Source organism: Centroberyx gerrardi, chromosome 20 (genome assembly GCF_048128805.1).
Source record: "Centroberyx gerrardi isolate f3 chromosome 20, fCenGer3.hap1.cur.20231027, whole genome shotgun sequence".
In the NCBI taxonomy this organism is placed as follows: Eukaryota; Metazoa; Chordata; class Actinopteri; order Beryciformes; family Berycidae; genus Centroberyx; species Centroberyx gerrardi.
In genome coordinates this window covers 12,095,974-12,117,062 of record NC_136016.1, presented here as the reverse complement: position 1 = coordinate 12,117,062, position 21,089 = coordinate 12,095,974, and the positions used below count along the sequence as shown (strand labels likewise).

Below are 21,089 nucleotides of genomic sequence, written 5' to 3'. Positions count from 1 at the left end.
CCACTTTGGGGGAGTCCTTTCTTTGAATTATCATGGATGAAATAGGTTGACTAAGAACTCTACCTTTTCCCTCTGTCCCTCCCTATACCTCCCTCTCTCGTTTCCCTCCCTCTCTCCCTCCCTCTTTTCACTCTTTCCTTTCTTTTCCACATTACCAGGGGGTGGCGTGTGATTGACAGATGGGAACGAATAATAATTTTTTTTCGTAACCTAAGGCCATCCTCTGTGATTGGCTTGCCAGCTGACATCTCCAAACCTCGCTCCCCCCCCCCCCCCTCCCCCCCTCCCCTCCACCACCACCACCCCCCCTTTAATATTGGGCCTGTGGATGAGGCATCCTGAGGGAGAAAAAAAGTAGAGAGAGAGAGAGAAAAAGATATCTACCTTAGGGAAGAACCTCAGAGAGAGGGAGGGAAGGAGAGGACGGGTAGGAGCGTGTGTGCATGTGTGAGAGAGACACTTACTCTCTTAACTACTAGGAGACAGACACACTTTCCTGGCCCGACTCAAAGAAGGGGGGAAAACAGGAGGAAGATTTTTTTTTTTCAATATCATTTTAATTTTCCCCTCATTCAACAATCAAGCTGCCCTAAAGCTTCTCTTCCTGGAAACTCTTCTTCATTGCCTACTGGAAATTCTATGTATTGATCCATTTACACTCGTACCCACTACAAGGCTTACCTCATGGATTTGTATCTGATTGGATATGTGATGTGTGTGTGGTTGTCCAGCTCACGGGTGCTTGGAGGCTATCCCATCTGGTGGTGAGTACAATCCAGAGTTTCAGCATCAGAGCCTATAGTTGCATAAAGAGAGAGACTTTTTTGGTCAAATGATCATTTTTGAGAGGGCAGAATGTGCACTTTCAGTTGACTGCGTGGAAAAATGTTCTCCGGCCCAGTCCAAAGAATCTTAACCTCAAATACTAGTGTAACGGAAAAGGCTCGCCGTTCTTTTCCCCTCTACACTCAGGTCCATTTATCATATTAGAATATGTTGTGATGCAAAGGGGGATGAATTTGTAGTTTCGAAACATTTAAGTTATTAAATAGGTAGAGTTGTTTTTGAAAAAAACACTTTGCGCATGGATGCCATGTTGATGTGAATTGTCAACAGCACTCCAAGGACTTTCTGGGCTTTTCTAGATAATAGTTCAAGTCATTAATATCATTCATTATTGGATAAATTGTGTGTCTATCCCTCAAGGACAATGACAACACTGATCTTATTCATGAAAACTCAACAAAGCCTCAGAAACTATGGCTCAGACCATCCTGCTTCTAAATCATTATTTTCTTTCTTGAAATACAGCTATATAATTTGAGGACTGCCTTAGGGAGTACAGCAATCATGACCTATTAGATCAGCGTCATTTTGTTTAGTTTGCTATTGTGCTTCAGTGTTCTACATTCAGGCCGCCGGCCCCCAAACATGCCGTGCATCTCTTCATTGTTGAAAGAATGTTTTTCCTCTTTTTTGTTTGGATGGATATATGGTGTGCACTAGGCTCTAATTTGATCCTGACAAAGTTCTGCATGATATTCAGAATTTTGCGACTGTTTTTACAAATTCGACAAATTTGCTGTCTATTATGGGGTATCCGATGTAATCTAAATCAATTATTATTTTTTTAAACAGTTAAGCATATCATTTTGCTTTTCAGTCGTACTACAGTTTTTTCACGCCCCCCTGAGAGATTTGTGAAGAGACAATATGTTTAGGTGCCGCAGGGTTTTATTGTCTTTGTGAAATTATCCCAGATCGCTTTTGGCACCAGCAACTGAAATTTAGAGGTTCACCTCATTACAAATTCAGCTACACGCAGCTGACCTCATAGCCCCTAGTCTTCTTTTGTAACATAAAGCTTTTATTTTGGAGATATTTGTGTAGGCGTATGACAAAGCTCTTTTGGCTCGACACAATACTTGTCAGAGCTACTGCACTTTTAGTAGCCCAACTAGCATGTGGTCCCACCATAGTGCTGTCCAAACCGCGAGCATCTTCTGGTTTCATTTACAGAGCAGGGAGCTGCCAAGCACACAGGCCACAGGGCTGAAGTGTTAATGGCAAAGAGGACTTTACACCCACTCCTGGCTTCAGCAAGCACCGTCAGACAACAGTGACAAAGAGCCTGGGATTCTCTCTCAGTGAATTACCTGCAGCTGTTCTGTTCAAGGAGCTTACATGACACCGGTATAATTTTCGAACCCTAACAATGCGCAGCACCTTTGATTTGGGTAACAAATTTTGAAGTGTAGATGGGGAGGAGTAGTCACTGGGAGGGTGTAAAGATGAAAAGCCTCGCCGTAGCTCCAGGTGACTGGGCAGGTGCTGAGGAATGGGTGTCAAACAGCGCTGTCAGTGGCATCACCCCGCGGTGTCGAACACGTCCAAAAAGGGACAAAATGAGGTGGTGCGTCAAACAAGAGGGTGCCGGGTTTCAGAGAAGGCCCAGGCAGGCTCCTCTCAGCTTCTGTCTTAGGGGCGATGACTTGGCCATAAATTCTCCAGCCAAGGAGGGACGGGTTGGAGGGAAAAGGAGTTTTGACTGCTTTATGCCTGGCAGCCACACCGTCACAAGATGGGGTGTTGAAAACAAAACAGGGCATAAATAACTCTGGTGATATGCACATATGCATGGAGGAATAGGTGGTGTAGTAGAAAGGCATAGCAGACTAATGAGGTGGGTTTGGATAGGCAAGGCTGAACGTTAAAATTGCCCCCTTGAAATGCAAGAATGTTTGGGGAAACAGCAGCTTTGTGTAACAGAGGCTAAATAAAGTGTTGAGAGAATTCACACCAGATTAAAGATACTGTAGACCCACACAATCCACAGGTCCCACAAGGTCTCAGTCCAGTCATCCGGCAAACCCGTCCTTTATGTGCGGCTTGAAATTGAAACATAAAAATATCTGTTGTTTGATTTACTACTGTGTTCTGCTTTCACCTTGTCACCCGTGTATAATAGTCTAAAAATATCAATGTTTGGATAGATATAACTTGAAGCTGTGCACTATGACACTATTTATGATCATATTTGCGACAATAAAAAACACGGCTATTAGTATATTAAGCCTGTGTGCCTAAACTCATCTATAATCAGAACAGCTTAAGCTAACCTGTCAGCCAGTTCTATACTATCTGTGTTTGTGTTCCTAGCGTAAACAGTGCTGGTAAATGAATGATGACAGTCACTTTCAGCAAGGAATTACCGCAGCTGAATTTCCTTCAATACGAGCCATCAAGCTACAACAGTGATTACTGGTTTAACTCTGTCACATCACACAACACAGCCACTACATGTTTAAATCCAATAACTGTTATTCTCTTAATCCTCTGTTATCATCACTGCTGTTCAGTCTGCAGGAGAAAGTAGAGACATTGTACACTAATGTAAACTAATTTTGTTATTCTAAATTGGGATCGCTTCAATGTATAAGTTGTTGTGGCTGTCACTAAACACAGCAAAATCCTATTCGACACAAGATTTACAGTATATCGCTGTTCTGAAAGTTGAAGTCAAAGAGAAAGAACAATGGGTAGGAAGAGAAGGAGACTGGGAGAGAAAGAGAGACAGATAAAGAGAGGGTGGGGATAGTAATTGCTGTATGGTATTTGTTCAACACAACAAATCTTTATTGAAAATGCCTTAGATAGTTGCTGGTCAGGGTCACCACAGTTTTTGAATTTGCTACATTTGTAATGTCCAACCGGTACTATGAAAGCCAGAGATCACTGAGCTCACAGGATATGAGGCACATCTTATTGAATGGTCCGAGTCAATCGTTGCAATTAAATTATTAGTACTGGTAATATGTTAATCAGAAAAAAAGAGAGATACATAAATGGATGAGAACAAGTTTGGGTGACCAAAAAATGACAGCGTATGAAAGAAATGTGCCCAGAATGACTGACTCTTAGAGCTAGCTTTTATTCCTTTTGGTGAGCGTTGAATGCAGTCCTGGGGAACCTATATTTCACAATGGTTTTGAATTGTTTTTTTTGTGCTTTGTTTAACTTCCCAGACATTTAGTAGAAACATCACTGAGAGATAAGCAATCTGGCCAGGAAGCATGAGGAATATAAAGCAGTCATGGTTGGTTAATTCTCAATCAGTCACCGCTGTAAATGCAGACACAGGCATAGTTAAGCAAACCGGCATCATCAGGACAAACAGTAAATGATGCCATATTAATAACAGTGTAGAATAATAGATTTAAAGGCATCATAAATGAAAATTCTACTATTCTATAATTTAGCTATCATATAATTTAGGTGCCATCCCTAGTGCCAGAGCCTTGTATGTAAAAAATTACAACACTAAGGGCTCTGGACATTTTTAAAGCTTTAAGTGATTCCATTTATACTTCCTTGAACAAAATTTCAGTGCTAAGCAGTATGAGCTTAGATGCAGCTTCCTGGTTAAAATTGTATTTGTTGTTGAGAAGCATTACCTCGTGGAAGTTTTGTGAACCACTGGGGCCTCGCTCATTTCAGTGGCATGTCTCTCTCTAGATAGCATAGGCAAAGCTATCTAGGTTTGCCAAACTCTGTCTATACCCAGACGGTACCAGCCCTCTGTGCACAGTTCAACCCCAGTGGCTTAAAAGGGGCTCTAGGGTCCATCTCCGGGTCTCAGGAATGTCATTATCTGACTGCGACACCCCCCACCTCCAATCCTCAACCCCCAAACCCCCACCTTTGGCAAAGGGATCACTTAAATGATTCTTACTGCGAGAAAATCCTCCGTCTGCAATCCTGTGTGAAAAGATCAAGGATGTTCAGGCATTATTCCGAACAGTGCAATGGAAGGCAGCGGGGAAAAAAAGTAAAGTCCAAAAGAATGTTATTCTTAAAGAAACTATAGGGTTCCATATCAATGGCTGAAGGCTGCCATCGGGCCAGGGTCAAAGACAACTTTAGGCTAAAGCCTCTGAGAAATGTTGCCACAGAGCCTGAGCAGAAATGAGTGCCTCAGCAACATGTTCCATGTAACCTAATGTATCTTGGCTACTCAGACCTTAGCCCTAAGCAGGTGCATTGCTCCTGCTATGTCACTCTGGGCAACTTTTGGGCCAAGGCTGTAAGGCAATATTGCTCAAGGAGTTGACTCAACATTCTTACACTGAATTCTATTGTAAATTCTGCCCTATGTCTCACTTTCATGTCTTGTTGCTACAAATGTTGGCTATCACACTGACTAAAAGTTTACTAGCCTCTAGAGGGAATTATTCAATCACAGTGAGAGTTAGCTTCACGTATTGATCCAACACATCTGTTACTTCAGTAAGATGAGGCGCCTTGTTGGCCCATCTTTAATAAACAAGCACATGGGATGACGTTATCCAGTCAAACCCAAGCTAGGTGAGAGAGGTTCAAAGGAGAGTGGTATTTCAAAACAGCAAAGGAGATTCCTAATCTCAACCCACCATCAAAGGACATGCAATGCGTTCTTGTAGGAAATGACAAAGTCCCCCCCAGTGCACAGCTATTACCTGCACTAAAACACAGGCCAGGACAGTTCCTCAAAGGGAAAACAGGGGGCTGCAACGGCCAGGGGCAAAGAGGTCATTAGGGGACACGTGTGGACACACACACACACACACACACACACACACACACACACACAAGCACCTGATATTTGAGGTCTTCATTACCTGCCTGATCTCACCTTGTAGGCCTGTTACTCAGAAGCTAATTATTAGCAGTGAGACAAGAAGACAATTTCTCTGTCACACAGTGTTCAGCAACAAAGATGTGCTGGTCACACCTGTGCACCCTAAATACTGTCAAACCCCCCCTCAGGTTACTGACCAGGTCAACCAAATGACTAGTGGGAGAGGTGGAGAGAGAAAGAGAGGATTCACCATTCAGTATCTCTAAAATACAGGATAAGGATCCAGTCTGTAAGTGTTACCATTTTTTCAGAACAGACATTATAGTGCTGTAAATCACTTGTAACAGAAGGTGTCAAGTCATTTTAATTGCAAAACCTCTGGCTGGGTTAGCAGGGCAAGATCTGGACCAAGTTCATCCCCAGTGATGCAGTTCCACAGTCATGCTTTTTCTCAGAGGCTTTTTCAGAGCAACCAATGTGGTAAAATCAGAAACAGAAATCTGGTGCTTAATTAGTTTTAAAGACTCATGTGGTGTTTGAAATTCCACAATGGGATTCCAGACAATCCAATGGAAGATTCCAGACAATCCAATACAAGTTATGATTTGCATAGGATGCATTACCACCGGCAATTCAAGCAGCAGTGCCAACACGCTGTCCCTAATGAGCAGTGGCAGGGAACAATGCACTGTTTGAGTTTGGGTTCATTCAGACAGTCTCTTGAGACTCTCGTTCAAACAAGCCCTGTCCTTTCAAGACGACTGGGCAGACTCCGTTTTGTCCGCCTACAGACAGACATACAGAGGCAAGACAGAGCGCTTCCAGTCTGACAGACATTGTCAGTGAGTCTCGCTCCCCAGTGCACTACTGTGGAGTGCTGCTGCAGCTCTCATTCACTTCCTGACAGGCAGGTTCACAAGTTTACACCCTGTTCAGTTTCCCTGTTCACTTCTCCGTACTTCTGACTGCAGGGGCTCCTTGTCCCAACTCCTCACTCTCTACAACAGTCGGCAGAGAGGGGGAGAGAAAGAATGAGCGAGAGAGGGAGAGAGGACGGGAGGCAAAGGAGGGAGAAAGAAAGAAAAAAAAAAGAACAGGTTGGAACATTTTTCAGGGGTCCTGTCATTTTTTATCTGATCAGCCAGGAGCTGTTGGACTACAAATCAAAAGTGTGCCAAAGAAAAAGAGAAGACAACAAAACACAGACAGGAGCTGTGCATTCCAGCCTCCGCCAGGAAAAGTCCCATCCTCAGGCGAAGCCGGCAACTTTCCGTGGCCCACTTACTCTCTTCCGAGTGTCTTTGTCTCTCTGCGGACTCTGTTGTGGGATTTATAAATGAGATTCCGATGGCAATGTTTTCGGTGCACGTCTCTGAGTGCTCTGCTAGGGCCTCATTTAGCAACACGATGTCCTCCGGGCAAATCTGACAAGTTGAGCTGCGGTATCAACATATAGAGGGAAATTAGAGGTAGATAGGAGTTCAATGCAAACAATATTCTCACAGTCTGTTACTGCAGAGGCCTTTCAGGAGCCTGGCGCTCACAGAAGCAGTGACAGAACACACTCGGGACCCGACGCTTCAGGCACAAACCAGCATAAGCTAACATTATTAATTTCTCTTTAATGAAATAAGTTAACTTGTTCAGACATGAGTAAGAACGATTGGCATTCATCGTCAACAATCACTATATGAAAATTAGTTGCGGGTCTCTGCAGATGAGAGGTAGATGAATATTTCATAAGCCCTACTTCTACTCCTGACCTCACAGCTACCACTTGGAAAGTGACTCATATCACAGCGCCTCACAGATTTTAATGCAAACAAAGGGGCTGTCAGTCACCTGGTCAGCTAAATCATCACTTGTCATATCATCATCTGTGAGCTGTTTTCAGCATAAGCTGCAACACAGATGCAAGCTGTGTTGATTGTGTGTATTATCTATTGATAAAAGCAAGCTGCATGTCCAAGTATCATGCCACACAACTGAGCAACAACACTTGCACAAAATGGGCATTACAAACAGGGTATCCCGCCTCTCGCCATGCATGGATCTAAGTGCAAAGCCTGCTGGAAGTAGGGCCTTTGAGTACAAGTAGCAACAGAACCATCTAGTTCACTCTGCCTTCACACACACACACACACACACACACACACACACACAGAGGTTTCCATGAGTCTTTGAACAGTGCCTGAGGAATAATGCATAGAGGGATGGATTGTGACAGGCTGGTTCTCTCTAATCCCTCTCTCTCCCTCTTTCTCCTCCACTCTCAGTCTCATGCTTTCTCTGTGTGCCACTTCAAGGTCCCAATTTGCTCTGTTTAGATACAACAGGCTACATTTAGCAGAAGTTGAATTCAGTCAGTCAAACCAGAAAACTTGAACATAATACAGCATAGCATTCCGTTACATGACCACATCTCGATATGGGTAAATGTCAAGTGACTGTAAATAGCAGGTGGCTGGCAATGACCAATGTTAGGGATATAACACTACAAAAAAAAGCCTGAAATCTTCAAAATGGCTTGTAGGTTTTTCACGATATGAATGGCTGTTGTTAGGAGGTATGATACTTGGCGCGTGTTTCTTAATTACATTTTATATGTTTCATCTTGGCAGGTGCTAGAGCTAGATAATTTTCAGCTCAAAACCACAAATGACAAAAGACGTTTACACGTCTTTTCGGTAGACAAAGTGAAATATGCTGATCAATATGTCGGTTAATAGGCGATGGGAGGCGAAACGTGGAGGCACGGGCGTAGTTTTTACATAATTGCGTTGTAATATAATTATGTTAATTAGCCTACCGAAACAGGTGGTCGGGTTCTCGACGTTTGGTGAGCACGAGCTTAGAAGACTACAGCACTATGAAACACTGGCAAAGTAACAAACAATATAGGCTGTAAACGAAAGGAAAAAATACACCTCGACAAGGCCCTTCCTGTAAAACTAGACCAGGCCAGCCCTACTCTGCATGGGAAGGCAAAGCTACTGGAGGCTGAAGGAACGAGGGTATGGCAGCCAGTCTTTCTTCACACAGCCTGAAAACCATGCAATTTGACTATTTTCAAACCAATGCATTGCCGTTGCCAGAAGTCAGACTTAGATTTGGTGGGGACGTGCTAAACCCTGCATGGCTCAGTAATTGACTGTGGATAAACTGTGGCTATGGTGAAGGTATTAGGTCTACACTTTCACCCTTATGAAAATGAACTAAAGTAATGGTATCATAAATGAAATGAGTCCCTAAATGTCCCTATAGAAATATTATAGTGGGGTTTTTTCAGGGTAAGATCTGTGTCTCTGGCCTTTGACATGTCATACTCAAATAATTTAAGCTATTTGTGCGGTATTCAACATCTATTAGATCATGATTAGGGCCAGCCAGGACCCAAAACAGGTCAAGGGCCTCTGGGGTGCCCCATACAGGCCTAACAACAGTAGACCCTATATTTTAAACCCATGGTATATTCACTCAATTTGGCTGGTTTACTTTTTTTTTTTAAAACCCTGGATAGTGATATTTGTTCCTGCCATCTGCAAGATTAAGAGATAATTCAGTCTGGGTTCTTCATACGTATCTTAATAGGAGTGTGGAGTATGTATGCATTGGTCAGGTCACATGATCATAATTTATGTTGTAAAGTTCATACTGATTTAAGAAACTGGAGATCAGCACTCCTGTTCTTAGATAGTTGCGTATGGACCCTGGTCATGAACTTCAAACTGTTTCTATAGGCCATCGAGCTTAAGGCAGTGAGGTCAGATGTCATGTTCTGCTCAACAGGTTCAGAGGGTCACCTGGTACTTTTTGTGCCTCTGGACATAAGAGGCTGTCACACAGAGAAAGCTCATCTGTCTGTGCACAGACAGGTGCTACACACTGACCCCTGTAATGTGGACCTCCCACAAAAACAGCTGCAGCATATTTTTGAGAATACACTACAAGATTCCTTGACCCAAAGTTGGTACACCTGGCAAGTTGGGCTTGCTAAGAGAAACATAAAAACAGAGATGCAGTGGTTTGAATATGTGTGGAAGGGCACAGTTAGGCACAAATCTGATCAAAATCTTGCTGTGTGTATCTTTGTGTTCAGTCCCTAACCCACTGAGAGGGATTGAGCTGGTGATTTTATTGTGCTGGGAGTGGTTGGCACCCTGTTGAGGAGTCAAACGTTTTTGTTGAGAGTGTCATAGTTTGTTTGCCTGAATTTCCACTCTTCAGCGAGGTGTGTGGTGGAATCCCTTTGTTTCCTCTCCTTCATTTCTGTGGTTTCCAGTGGCCCATCATACATTCACGTCAGCCCGGTTTAGATACTGAGAAAACCCCCAACCAAGCAGTAAACCCCCCCAGGCCAGAGGAGGCCCCATACGGACCTGCCTAGGCATGCACCTGCCAAGCCCCGCAGTTCGCTGCTGCTCCGCTCCTAGTCTCTTCCCCTGCAGCAGATTCCCCCGGCATTCTGCCTCTGCGGAGGTCTGTGCGTCTGTGCTGCTCCCTCGCTCGGTTGAGACACGTCGCTCGTGGCTTCCGAGAAGTGAGGCAAAGCAGGCAGGATCAGCATGGCACACATGTGGTCTGCATGCGTGTGTGTGTGTGTGTGTGTGTGTGTGTGTGTGTGTGGCTGTGTGTGTGTCTGTTTGCACGATACGCCTCCTACCCAGAGGCTTTCCCCTCAGGGTTAAGACTCTCATTAGCACCTAGCCAAAAAGATATCCCTTTCATCTCGTCTGTCCGTACGGATCAAGTGAGGCACATCCTTTGCAAACAGAGTCAAAGAGGCAGGCAGATCCCCAGCCTGTAGTCTAAACACGCTATGTCCACCACAAAGCCCCATGCGGTTAGCTAATTGATTCCATCAGAAATCCCGAAGTCGCCACCTAAGCCAGTACGTCAGCAAGCACATTAGAGAGATGGGCAAGCTGTTTAACTGTCCTTAATTGGACCCCAAATGTAGCAGAGGTTGGCAGAGCGGCCTTCCCTGCAGTGTTGATATCTCCTTTGGGCAGGGGAGATTTTCCTTTGACTTAATTGGGTGATGTCGTGAGTGAGCATGGGAGGCCGGTGTTCGTGCGGGGCATCATCCTCTCTGGTCCTCCCGTGACTGAGAGATTAATGGGCAGTAACCTGGCTAGCAGACAGTGTAATTATGCTCCTTAGTCACTCAGTCACCAGACAGAGTGAAGTCAGCAACACTTGAACTCAGTGGCGTTCGTGGGTTTGGGACTAGAAGATGAGCTAACATGGCTGCCTTCGCTTGGGTAAACGCAAGACAAGGACACGAATGGAGATTGATGAGCACTATCAAATTACTCACTCTCTGCATGGGAATGTCAAATTGGGCAAAACAGCATCTTAAGTTTGGATTATTAACTTGGATTTGGACTAGAGGAGATATCATTTTTCATGGTGGTACTTGAAAAGTTTATGTAAGAGTATACATAAGAGTTTATGTAAAGGTGCTGTCCTTGACGCACTGTGCTCAGACAAGTTTTCTTACTGAGATAGGGAGTTGTTGCTTGTGCATCAGTCCGATATTCACTTTAGAGCAGAGCACCCTCGCATTGCTGACATTTTGTCAGTCAGGAAACTCATGCCAACAGCACAAGTGGCTCGTGGCTGTTTATGTGATCATCATATATTCCATTAGGCCAGCTGCAACAGCGAAACTGCTCAGCCTCATGTCTCAGTGCGTAAGCTCGGTTGGCAAGTCTTGATACCTGGGAGCCTGCTGTAACAATGCTCACCTGTACTCTGAAGAGATCAAAAACCATGATTGTAGGAGAGGGGAGGGGGTGTTTTGGGGCGTTGGCGGGGGCTGGTGGGGGCCATGTAGAAAGCAAAAGCGCACATGAGCTGTGAACCTATCTGAGGGGGGATTTTTTCCCTGTGACTTCAATGGTTTGACTTTTGTGTTGGGGTGGGGCGCAGCGCCGCACTCATCTGTCAGAGTCAGTGGCTGCTGTGATAGGGTTGCGCCCTGCGGGGGTCCTGAGGTCATCCTGAGTGGCGCTCTGATCTGATCAGCGTCGATTGTTCCCCCGTGATCCTCTCATGGCCTCCAGCGCCACGTTGTCCGCCCAGACTCCGCCGAGTGTCGGAGAGTCTGTTCAACGCTGGCAAAGCCCCTGCCTTAGAACTAAAGATTGACAGCCCCTCCCCTCCCTCCCTCCCTCTAACACACACACACACATACAAATATAGAATAGCTTTGGCTCATACACCCAAATCAGTGGAGTCATGTAATACCTTGTAAGCACATTAAACACATAAATCTATCAGAGAGCACTCATCACTCAAGAATGCAGGCCTGTACAAAAACATGTTTGTTTGTTTTTACAACTGACATATGGTCAGGAATAAATAAACAATAATTTGACCTAGCGTAAGTGTATCAGCTTCTGGAAGACACTGCGCAGTTTTGTTTGAGCCTGTCATCACAAAAAGCATGTTAAAACACGGGCATGGCAAACATCTTTTTTCTCTCTCCTTTATTTCATGAGAAATAGAAGGCAATTAAAATTAATTACCTCAATGAAATTATAATGGTTTCTGGCATCACAGGCTGATCTTGGCTGTCTCGTTGTGGTGATTAATCCCTGTTTAGGCACATCTACACCAGCCCTCTGGTGAGGCACATAGCTTCAGGTATGCCATTTTTGTCCATTACCAGCAACCCCAGCTGCACACACCGTCATTCTTAAAACACATAGATCAGATCCAGAGGAAAACCGCAAATTAATGATAGAACTGCAGGGGCACGTGTTTTCATATGTTCTAAATTGTATGTCGGGGCTTTTCCCAGAGGGTAAGCAGACAGGTTCTTGTGTGCTATCTTTTAGATCAGCAGGCTCTGTGTATGCTTACAAGAAGGAACACTTTGAAAAGTCAATACTAATAGGTTGTATCCTTGCCCTGAAGTGGGCCTATTAGCTTCCCTTCCTCGTGGAAAAAAGAAAGCAAATAAACAGGAGCACTGTATAAACTGCATTAAGCAGATAAGTCAATAAAACACTCAAGTGAGTCACCGTACTGGCACGGAGGAACGCTCACAGATCTCACCAGTAACAAGAAATGACTGAATGAGTAACCAGCAACATGAAAGCAAATGCGAAGAGAAAATGTCTAAATCGAAGTGGTAAAACCTGAGATTAATGAATAAAGCGGCGGCCTCCTCTCCTAGAGCAGGTTGCCTTTCAGAGGGGCCTCCCTGGCATGTCACCACCATCGCCATTGTGGGGCCGAGTTCAGGGAGGGCACAGACTCTCAATCCCCCATCCTATACACTTCTCAAAGCACAGTAAGAGGGAGGGAGAGGGAGACGGTTTTGTTCAGTCTAACCTTTACTGTACCTTTACCTTTATTTTTTATTCGTAGTGTTAGATGGTGGTGTTTTATTGTGTTGATAAATGACGGCACTGCCCCCATTCCTACTTTGCCATGTTGCAAGTCCCTATGAAATGAACTCCCATTACTTTTACTTACTGGAAAAGACAGTACCTTTAATAGTGACCTCATGCTGCACTAGTAGGCGTAAATATACATTTCTAACCAATAAAACCATCAGATTTTTTAACAATCCCGCCCCTCCGCACCCCTCCCATCAAATAAAAGTGCCTTTCTCTCCCTGACTCATATTCCATTTGTTTAGACTTTTGAATGATCCCTCACTGCATTATGTCCCGCCCCAACATCCTGTGTCCATCTGATCTATCTAAACCACGCTCCTCCGCTGTCCCCCTCCCTGTGCGTCACAGGTCCCTGGCCCTGGGGCAGCAGTACTCGTCTCTGGGCTCCCAACCCATCCTGTGCGGCTCCATCCCCGGCCTGGTGCCCAAGCAGCTGCGCTTCTGTCGCAACTACATCGAGATCATGCCCAGCGTGGCCGAAGGCGTCAAGCTGGGCATCCAAGAATGCCAGCACCAGTTTCGGGGCCGCCGATGGAACTGTACCACCATCAAGGACAACCTGGCCATCTTCGGCCCTGTGCTGGATAAAGGTAGGTTGTTTGCAAGCGCTTAGTAAGACAGTAAAAAAAAAAGACTGCTTTGCATGGCATGAATCTTTATTGCTGTGTATTGTAATGATGTACATTTATATCTGAGGCTGACTGTATGAAATAAAGTATGGTATAAATCATCTCTACCAAACAGCACTCCACTGTACAAAAAATAGAAAAGCCATATAAGCAAGACTACTGCAAGCTGTTACAGAGAGTCTTAAGTGTAGAGGCAACAGCGTTTCCACCCTGAAGCTTAGCACTGCCTGTTCTCAGGGCTTTTGCTGACAAACGACTACTAGGGCAATTACAATAATATACACCTTTCCTGGCTGCAGTGAGAAATGAGTGTCGGTACAAGCACTGACACATTATTCCACTTCCATCTATCTTTACCTTCAACGTCACATTTGTCTTCGGCGTCAGCGTCTTCCTTTCGGTTTTCCCAACCGTGTTTACGCTCATGTACATGAAAGAGGGTCAGCGCAGTAAATCTATCAACAAAACCTGACAAGTACAGCTGATATACTGGAGACATCTATCAGACGCTTCACACGCGGATTACTAACGCTCAGATGTCTCCACGTTAGCTGTGTCTTTTAAACAATCCCAATAAACCTGATAGTGAACCACAAAATGCACAAAGGAAACAGTGGCCAGAGGTGTCCCGCTCAAGGCCCTGCAATCCCTGATTATAAAGATGGGAGTTTGTGTGTTGCGAGTGAGGCTGCTGATTGGAAATGAATTAGCCTGTGTGTCAGAGGGGAAGGAATCTGGGCAGAAATGGGCAGCGTGAGCCTCCCTGGCTCCTCAGTCAAATAAAAGGGAGAGGGGAGGCCAAATGAGATTACAGGCAATAGAAAAGGGCCGGGGGGCTCCGCTCAACCCCTACTGTGCATGAAGACCAGTGCGCGCCTCACACAGTCCAGCTCCCACGGACGCCCCATTCACACGCCCTTTTGACTCTGTCATGAAAACAGGCTGAAAGGGGATCTCTCCCAACCTAGCCCGGGTGTGCGCGTTGGGATAGGGAAGGAACGAAGGAAGGGAGGAAGGAAAGAAGGAAGGAAGGAAGGGAGAGCGTCTGACGTGGGGAGTGATAAATGGAAGCGTTTGACGAGGGAAGGGAGGGCCGCCATCCACCAGTCCCAGCCACCTTAAGCCGCATGTTGGCCATGGCGGTGCTGTCGGTGGCGGCGGTGGATGCCTGGAGAAAGTGGGGGGTTGAGGTCCTGCGGTGGTGGTGGAGGATGGGATTTCAGCTCAGGGTGTTGGCGGAGGGGTGGCTAGAGGGGGGGAGTTGGGGAGTTTAGGGAATGCCAGCTCCGGGCAGAGCGGGGCTGCGGGGGCGCGAGTCGCTGGGTCCTTTGTGCGGGTAATACAGTGTGACACAAGGGAAACAAAGGCGGATTGATGGGCCCAGCAGGTAGCAGGAGCAGCACTAGCCTTGGCTAACAGCCAGAGCTCCAGGGGCCCAGGGCTCACAGGCCCCTGTTGTGGAGGGCCCAGAGAGGCTTGCCAGGGTGAGCAGGGATGCCCAACCTGAGGTGTGTGTGTCATCCAATCAAACAAGCATTCACTGGGGATTTTAGACCAAAATTGTATCCTTTTACTAGGGATTAACAGTGGAAATACATTGATAGACACATGAGAGTCTAGTTAGTTTAGATATAATGGGCTGTATCCCTATGATAAAAAACATCATATGGTTAATATATGGATGTCTTCAATTTGTACACACATATTGACCCATGCATAATATTACCCCTACAGTGGCAAAGTTAATTTCATTTAAAAAATGTTCTTAATTTTTGGAACTTTACTTCCAGTCACATTCAGGGTGGAAAATAACACCAGATAAATATTGGTAAATTTTGGTTGTGGCTAGTTTGGCGGTCCGATTGTATTCTAAAAGTCTTGTTGGCTGGTGAATTTTTGGCTTTACTCGCCATTGTGACCTGCAGTGAAAAAAAGTTTCTCTCTGGTCTTATAGAAATTTGGAGACCTCAGATGAGCCACTCTAGATGCTCTTGAACTGTTGAGCCATTGCACATGGGACCCCTCCCCATACCCTCTGGGTGTGTGTGTGTGTGTGTGTGTGTGTGTGTGTGTGCGTGCATGTTTTTTGTATGTGTATAACAGAGGTGGTAGAGTGAAATGGGTGAGCCACGGTAAGTGTGCTGCGATTGTGAAACAATGGTGTCTGGTTACATAATAAGCTGTTGCCTTCAAAGGAGGCGTAACTCCATCCCTCAGTGCAAAAAAGAAACCGGCCGACGTACTGCTAGGTTTCACCAGAAGGCCTTGGGCTCTGAACAGGGAGTGGGGGGGGGGGGTAACATTCCTGAAACACTATCCAGATGCAAAGCAGCACACCTCAGGGATGACAGGAGGTCACTGAGATCCCACTGAGCGTTAGGCCCTCCTGACACGACCACAATGGGCTGATGTCACTGCAGGGACTCTGCTTTTAGGCTCCTTCATATGTCCTGTAGTATTGTGCCTCCTCATAGATGATGATCATATGGGAAATGCTGTGAAAGGTGCTTACATATTGTGAAATAAGTGAGGCGGAGGTGTTTTTTTTTTTTCTTCTAATGTTTGCGTTGATCCAATTTAAATGGAATCTAATGGTACTTTTCCTAAGTCTGGTTTTTTTACAGTGGTAAATACATAATGTTTAGGTATGTGCCTTCTTAAAGATTAAATGATGCGTTAAAAGGTTTTTGCCCGAGGGTATCCCTTTCAATACCCCCGTCTGGATGTTGGCAGCAGTGAAGATTGCTGTTGTCCAACTAAAGATTGACACATTCTCTCTCTCTCTGTCTCTCTCCCTCTCTCTCTCTCTCTCTCTCTGTCTGTCTCTCCTTCTCTCTCTGTCTTTCTCAGCAACCAGAGAGTCAGCATTTGTCCACGCTATAGCTTCGGCAGGGGTGGCGTTTGCAGTGACGCGGTCCTGCGCTGAGGGCACATCCACCATGTGCGGCTGTGACTCCCACCACAAGGGCCCTCCTGGGGAGGGCTGGAAGTGGGGCGGCTGCAGTGAGGACGCTGAGTTTGGGGTGCTGGTGTCCAGGGAGTTTGCTGATGCCAGAGAGAACCGTCCGGACGCTCGCTCGGCAATGAACCGGCACAACAACGAGGCAGGACGCACGGTAAAGAATGGTCACATATGAGAAAGCTGAGCAGGGATGACTTATGAGTTACTTATTCATTATCACAAGGCCCTCTGTGCTTCCTATATAGGGCTTAATGGCTAAAAGTTGCACTGAATACCTGCATGAGTGACTATGCAAGGTGGATACAAGTTCCATTGCTTTGCACATTTTTTAGGATGTAGGTAGTTCACAGCACTATAATACATCACATTATTTAGACAACCTCAGCACATACTACACAACAAATTAATGTTAACCCAATTAATGTAGCCCCAATACAGGAGATAATACAATGAACAATAACCTGACTGTCTTGCAAAAGGAGTGGATTTATCCAGTAAACATTACTGTTTGGGATTACTAATTGTACGTATGACAGACAGGGATTTCGGTATTTGACTTGTGCACACATTTCTGTGAGTTTCCACCTGAAAAGTAGCACTTGACTTTGAATGACTGGGTAATTACTGATCTAAGCAACACCCGCCCTCCCGTTTTGCCCCCACACCTCGCCTTTCATGCCTTGCATCCCAATGAAAAATTCCCTGACAGACAAATAACCCGAGTGAGTTGAGGGGGAAAAGAAGGGAATCAGTGCAGACTTAAACCATCACTGGCTGCTGTCACCGGTGGGAGAAAACAGGCTCCCCGGCAGCTCGCTGAGGGGCAAATGGAGGGACCACACGGCAACAAGACAGTCCTTTGATCTGAGCAGACAGGAGCAGCAAGAGAGACCACAGGAGCTGCACAACTAACTGAGCAGCAGTACAGTCAGGACCCCTCTCTCTTCTCCTCTCTTCTCCTGTCCTCCTGTCCTCCTGTCCTCTCCTCTCCTCTCCTCTCCTCTCCTCTCTCCCCAGCCTGATCTCAGCTGCCCCACCTGGCCCTCTCACACTCCATTATTTTGCCCCCGGGGCTTCTGGGAGATGTGACTTGCCATTGGCATGACGAGCTCAGGACGTGATGTCATCCCACCCCCCACCCCCCCCCTCCCTAAGATCACTCCCCCTCCCTCCAATCACCCCCCCTCACCCAGAGGTGCCACAACCACCTGCCTTCCGCCCCAGCTGGGGGAATTCTGCAGCTAAATATAGCCGGCGAATTAAAGCAGAACAAAATCAAAACACAAAGGTAAAATATAGCCGCCGGCGGCACACTCATGATGTGAGCCAGTGACTTCAGAAGGAATTAGCAGCAGCACAGCGCCTCTGTACTTCACAGCTGCATGACACTTGTAAATTGCAGCCAATGGCATGTTGTTTTTCTTGGCCTACTGTACGAGTTTTAGTGGTTTTGTTAGTCCGCATTACTGAATTTCCTGTAAATTGCTGACCATAAAATTCTAACAGATCTTGCTCAGTGGTGATTGACTTGACTGCCCTGTAGCACTGAACCAACCGGTAACCAAATCAAAGCAACACAACTACAGTAAATGGCTGGTTTACAGTGCCAGCCCAGACCGCTTTTTTTTAGGACATGTAGCTGAGGCTGGATTCATGAAACTGAAAAGAAGTCTAGATCTAGAAGATCACATCATAACTGCTCTCAGACCAGCACATTTTCAGTTAAGCATACTTTCAGACATAATATATAATAACATAATATTAAGAGGTATTAAAATCTTCAAAGTGCTGGATGCTTACCATGTAGATTTATAGCTATCTTCTAGCTTATGGACATTTTTATTGAGGAAGTCAATTGAGTATGGTCTGATTCTGAGTAGGAAAGCAGATTCCATGTGCAAATGGTTAATAGAAAATCATTTACTTTATTGCATAATGAAATGCTGAATGCTTTCATTCAACACAGAAAGGTATTGAAAAAAGGCATAGTTTAGAACTGGTATTGGTTCCAAACTGTGCTACACAATGAACACATAAACATCTATATCTATTCTGTGTTTCAGACCATCCTGGACCACATGCACCTGCGCTGTAAATGTCACGGCCTGTCCGGGAGCTGCGAGGTGAAGACCTGCTGGTGGGCGCAGCCCGACTTCCGCATGCTGGGCGACTACCTGAAGGACAAGTACGACAGCGCCTCAGAGATGGTGGTGGAGAAGCACCGCGAGTCGCGCGGCTGGGTGGAGACGCTGCGCGCCAAGTACGCCTTCTTCAAGCACCCCACCGAGCGCGACCTGGTCTACTACGAGGGCTCGCCCAACTTCTGCGAGCCCAACCCGGAGACGGGCTCGTTCGGGACGCGCGACCGCGTCTGCAACGTGTCGTCGCACGGCATCGAGGGCTGCGACCTGCTGTGCTGCGGCCGCGGCCACAACACCCGGACTGAGAAGCGCAAGGAGAAGTGCCATTGCATCTTCCACTGGTGCTGCTACGTCAGCTGTCAGGAGTGTGTGCGCGTCTACGACGTTCACACATGCAAGTGAGGGGCCTGTGCTTTCAGACAGATGGACAGACAGACAGACTGCTGGACTACAAGTGCTGCCCCCCCACCCCCCACCTCCCCATGGCTACCCTACTTCTCCCGTTCACAGATACAGACACACTCTGCATTACATAGACACACACACACACAGACAAACACACACAATTAGGCCCCAATGGGCAATGGCACATCAGTAATGGAACTCTGTACTTCACACCCTTGTTGGGAAAACCCAGCCCTACAATCTGTCTTCCAAACCCTGCACCCATTTAAGTTTGACTAGAAAGTGTCCCGTGTTGACCTGACGGTCCATTCTCATGGGAAGAAGCTAGACTTGTCTTGTGCCATTTTCCCCTGTTCCTCTCCCCCTGCAGCATTGGGCCATGACCCCCCTCTTTATTTATTTCCCCCTCCATGCCAACACAACGGCTGTGGCACCTAACACTTTTACCTGTGAGATTAATGCAGTAAAATAGATGACTTTCAGACTTTCACTGCTTTTGAATGAAAAGCATCTTTTAACTAACACCTCACATCTCCGGCCGGTCTGGCCGGTTGACCTTTTTGAAAACTAAACCAACCTCTACCGAACGTCACGTAGTCGAAAGCGATACTGAACACATGTCGGCAGCCCCAGGAAGCGATCACTTGTAACTACTGAACTGAACTCAAAAGAGCAGGCAGGCATTAGAAGTGCCACAGTCCTGTCTTCGTAAACTACTGAGCTGATGAAATCCCCGGTTCTACTATTCCCCTGCTCACTGACTGTACTGAATAAACTGCACCAGTCAACTGCCTGGAAGATATATGCTAGAGCCTGATTTTATAGCCCCGCATTTCTGAAATATTACCATTGGGCTGGGACTTGAGGTATGCAGGAGGGGGCATGTGTGCGAACAAGCACGCTCGTTCCACCAACTAACTACCCTACACATGTATGTATGCACTACTCAGTTATACAGAGCTCCAGGTGGTAAAAATTTGTGCATTGTTTATGAGAGCAAATTCTTCTTCGTTGCAACCTAGCAGGTCTTATGAATGAGGACTTTGTTCCTGTTTGCTGCATTCAGACGTGATCAACCTGTAAATTGAATTGCTCATGATTTCCACGAGTGTGATGCATTACAGTTTTGCATTATTCAACCAGGGAGTCTTTTGATGAAAACCCCCAGAGAAGAATATATTCACAACAAGCACCAAGGTTCAAATTATATGAGTGAATAGAAGATTTATGGATGTATCATTTCTGAATGTATGCATCACACTTAAGTCAAACTTCAGCATGCTTAATATTAATTCTGGTCTTAAAAACACAGTGATTATTGGGAGACGTATTTATCTAACACTCAATGCATTCATCAGGTTCATCTTAGCGCTGTGAGACCCTTGTCTAAGGCAAACCTTTCTTTTATCACTATATAAAAAAAGAAGAGGAAGCGGGACATGTGACGACATGTGGAGACCAGAGGGACCAGAGGGCAGAGTGGGTTCCAATAGGCTCTCACATCCTTCTTTCCTTCCCTCCCTATTTCCTTCAAAAAGGACGGTTGAGGTTTTTAAGAAGCCTGATTTATGAACTTGTAGTCCTGTCAATACACCCCCCAAAACACGTGCCTCGCTGTTTTGGTTTTTGAGATCCTGGAGGCAAAATATAGCTACTATATACTTTACTCAAAATGATTTCTCAACGACATGGATGTGAGCCCAACTGACTCTCACCAGCATTGTTAACAAAGGCAAATAGCTCTAATATGTCTAAGAAAAACAGTCGGATATGTGCTTTTTTGGATGGACAGAAAGCACCCCCAGTTCATGATAAATCACATCGACTTCTTAAAAACCTGGAACCTGTCCCTGAATCCTGATTCTGAGAACGTCTGAGAACATGAAGTGAAAGAAGGTTGGGAAACTTCATTGGGCCCGGGCC

At 45.8% G+C, this 21,089-nt stretch overlaps 1 protein-coding gene across 1 annotated transcript; it reads left to right on the top strand.

Annotated features, from left to right (window-relative positions):
• The first annotated feature begins 684 nt into the window (after positions 1-684).
• Positions 685-19,163, top strand: wnt3 (wingless-type MMTV integration site family, member 3). Its single transcript, XM_071910063.2, has 4 exons — positions 685-764; positions 13,378-13,619; positions 16,509-16,774; positions 18,684-19,163. Exons 1-4 carry the CDS (start codon positions 685-687, stop codon positions 19,161-19,163), a joined length of 1,068 nt encoding a protein of 355 aa, XP_071766164.1.
• Positions 19,164-21,089: the final 1,926 nt, after the last annotated feature.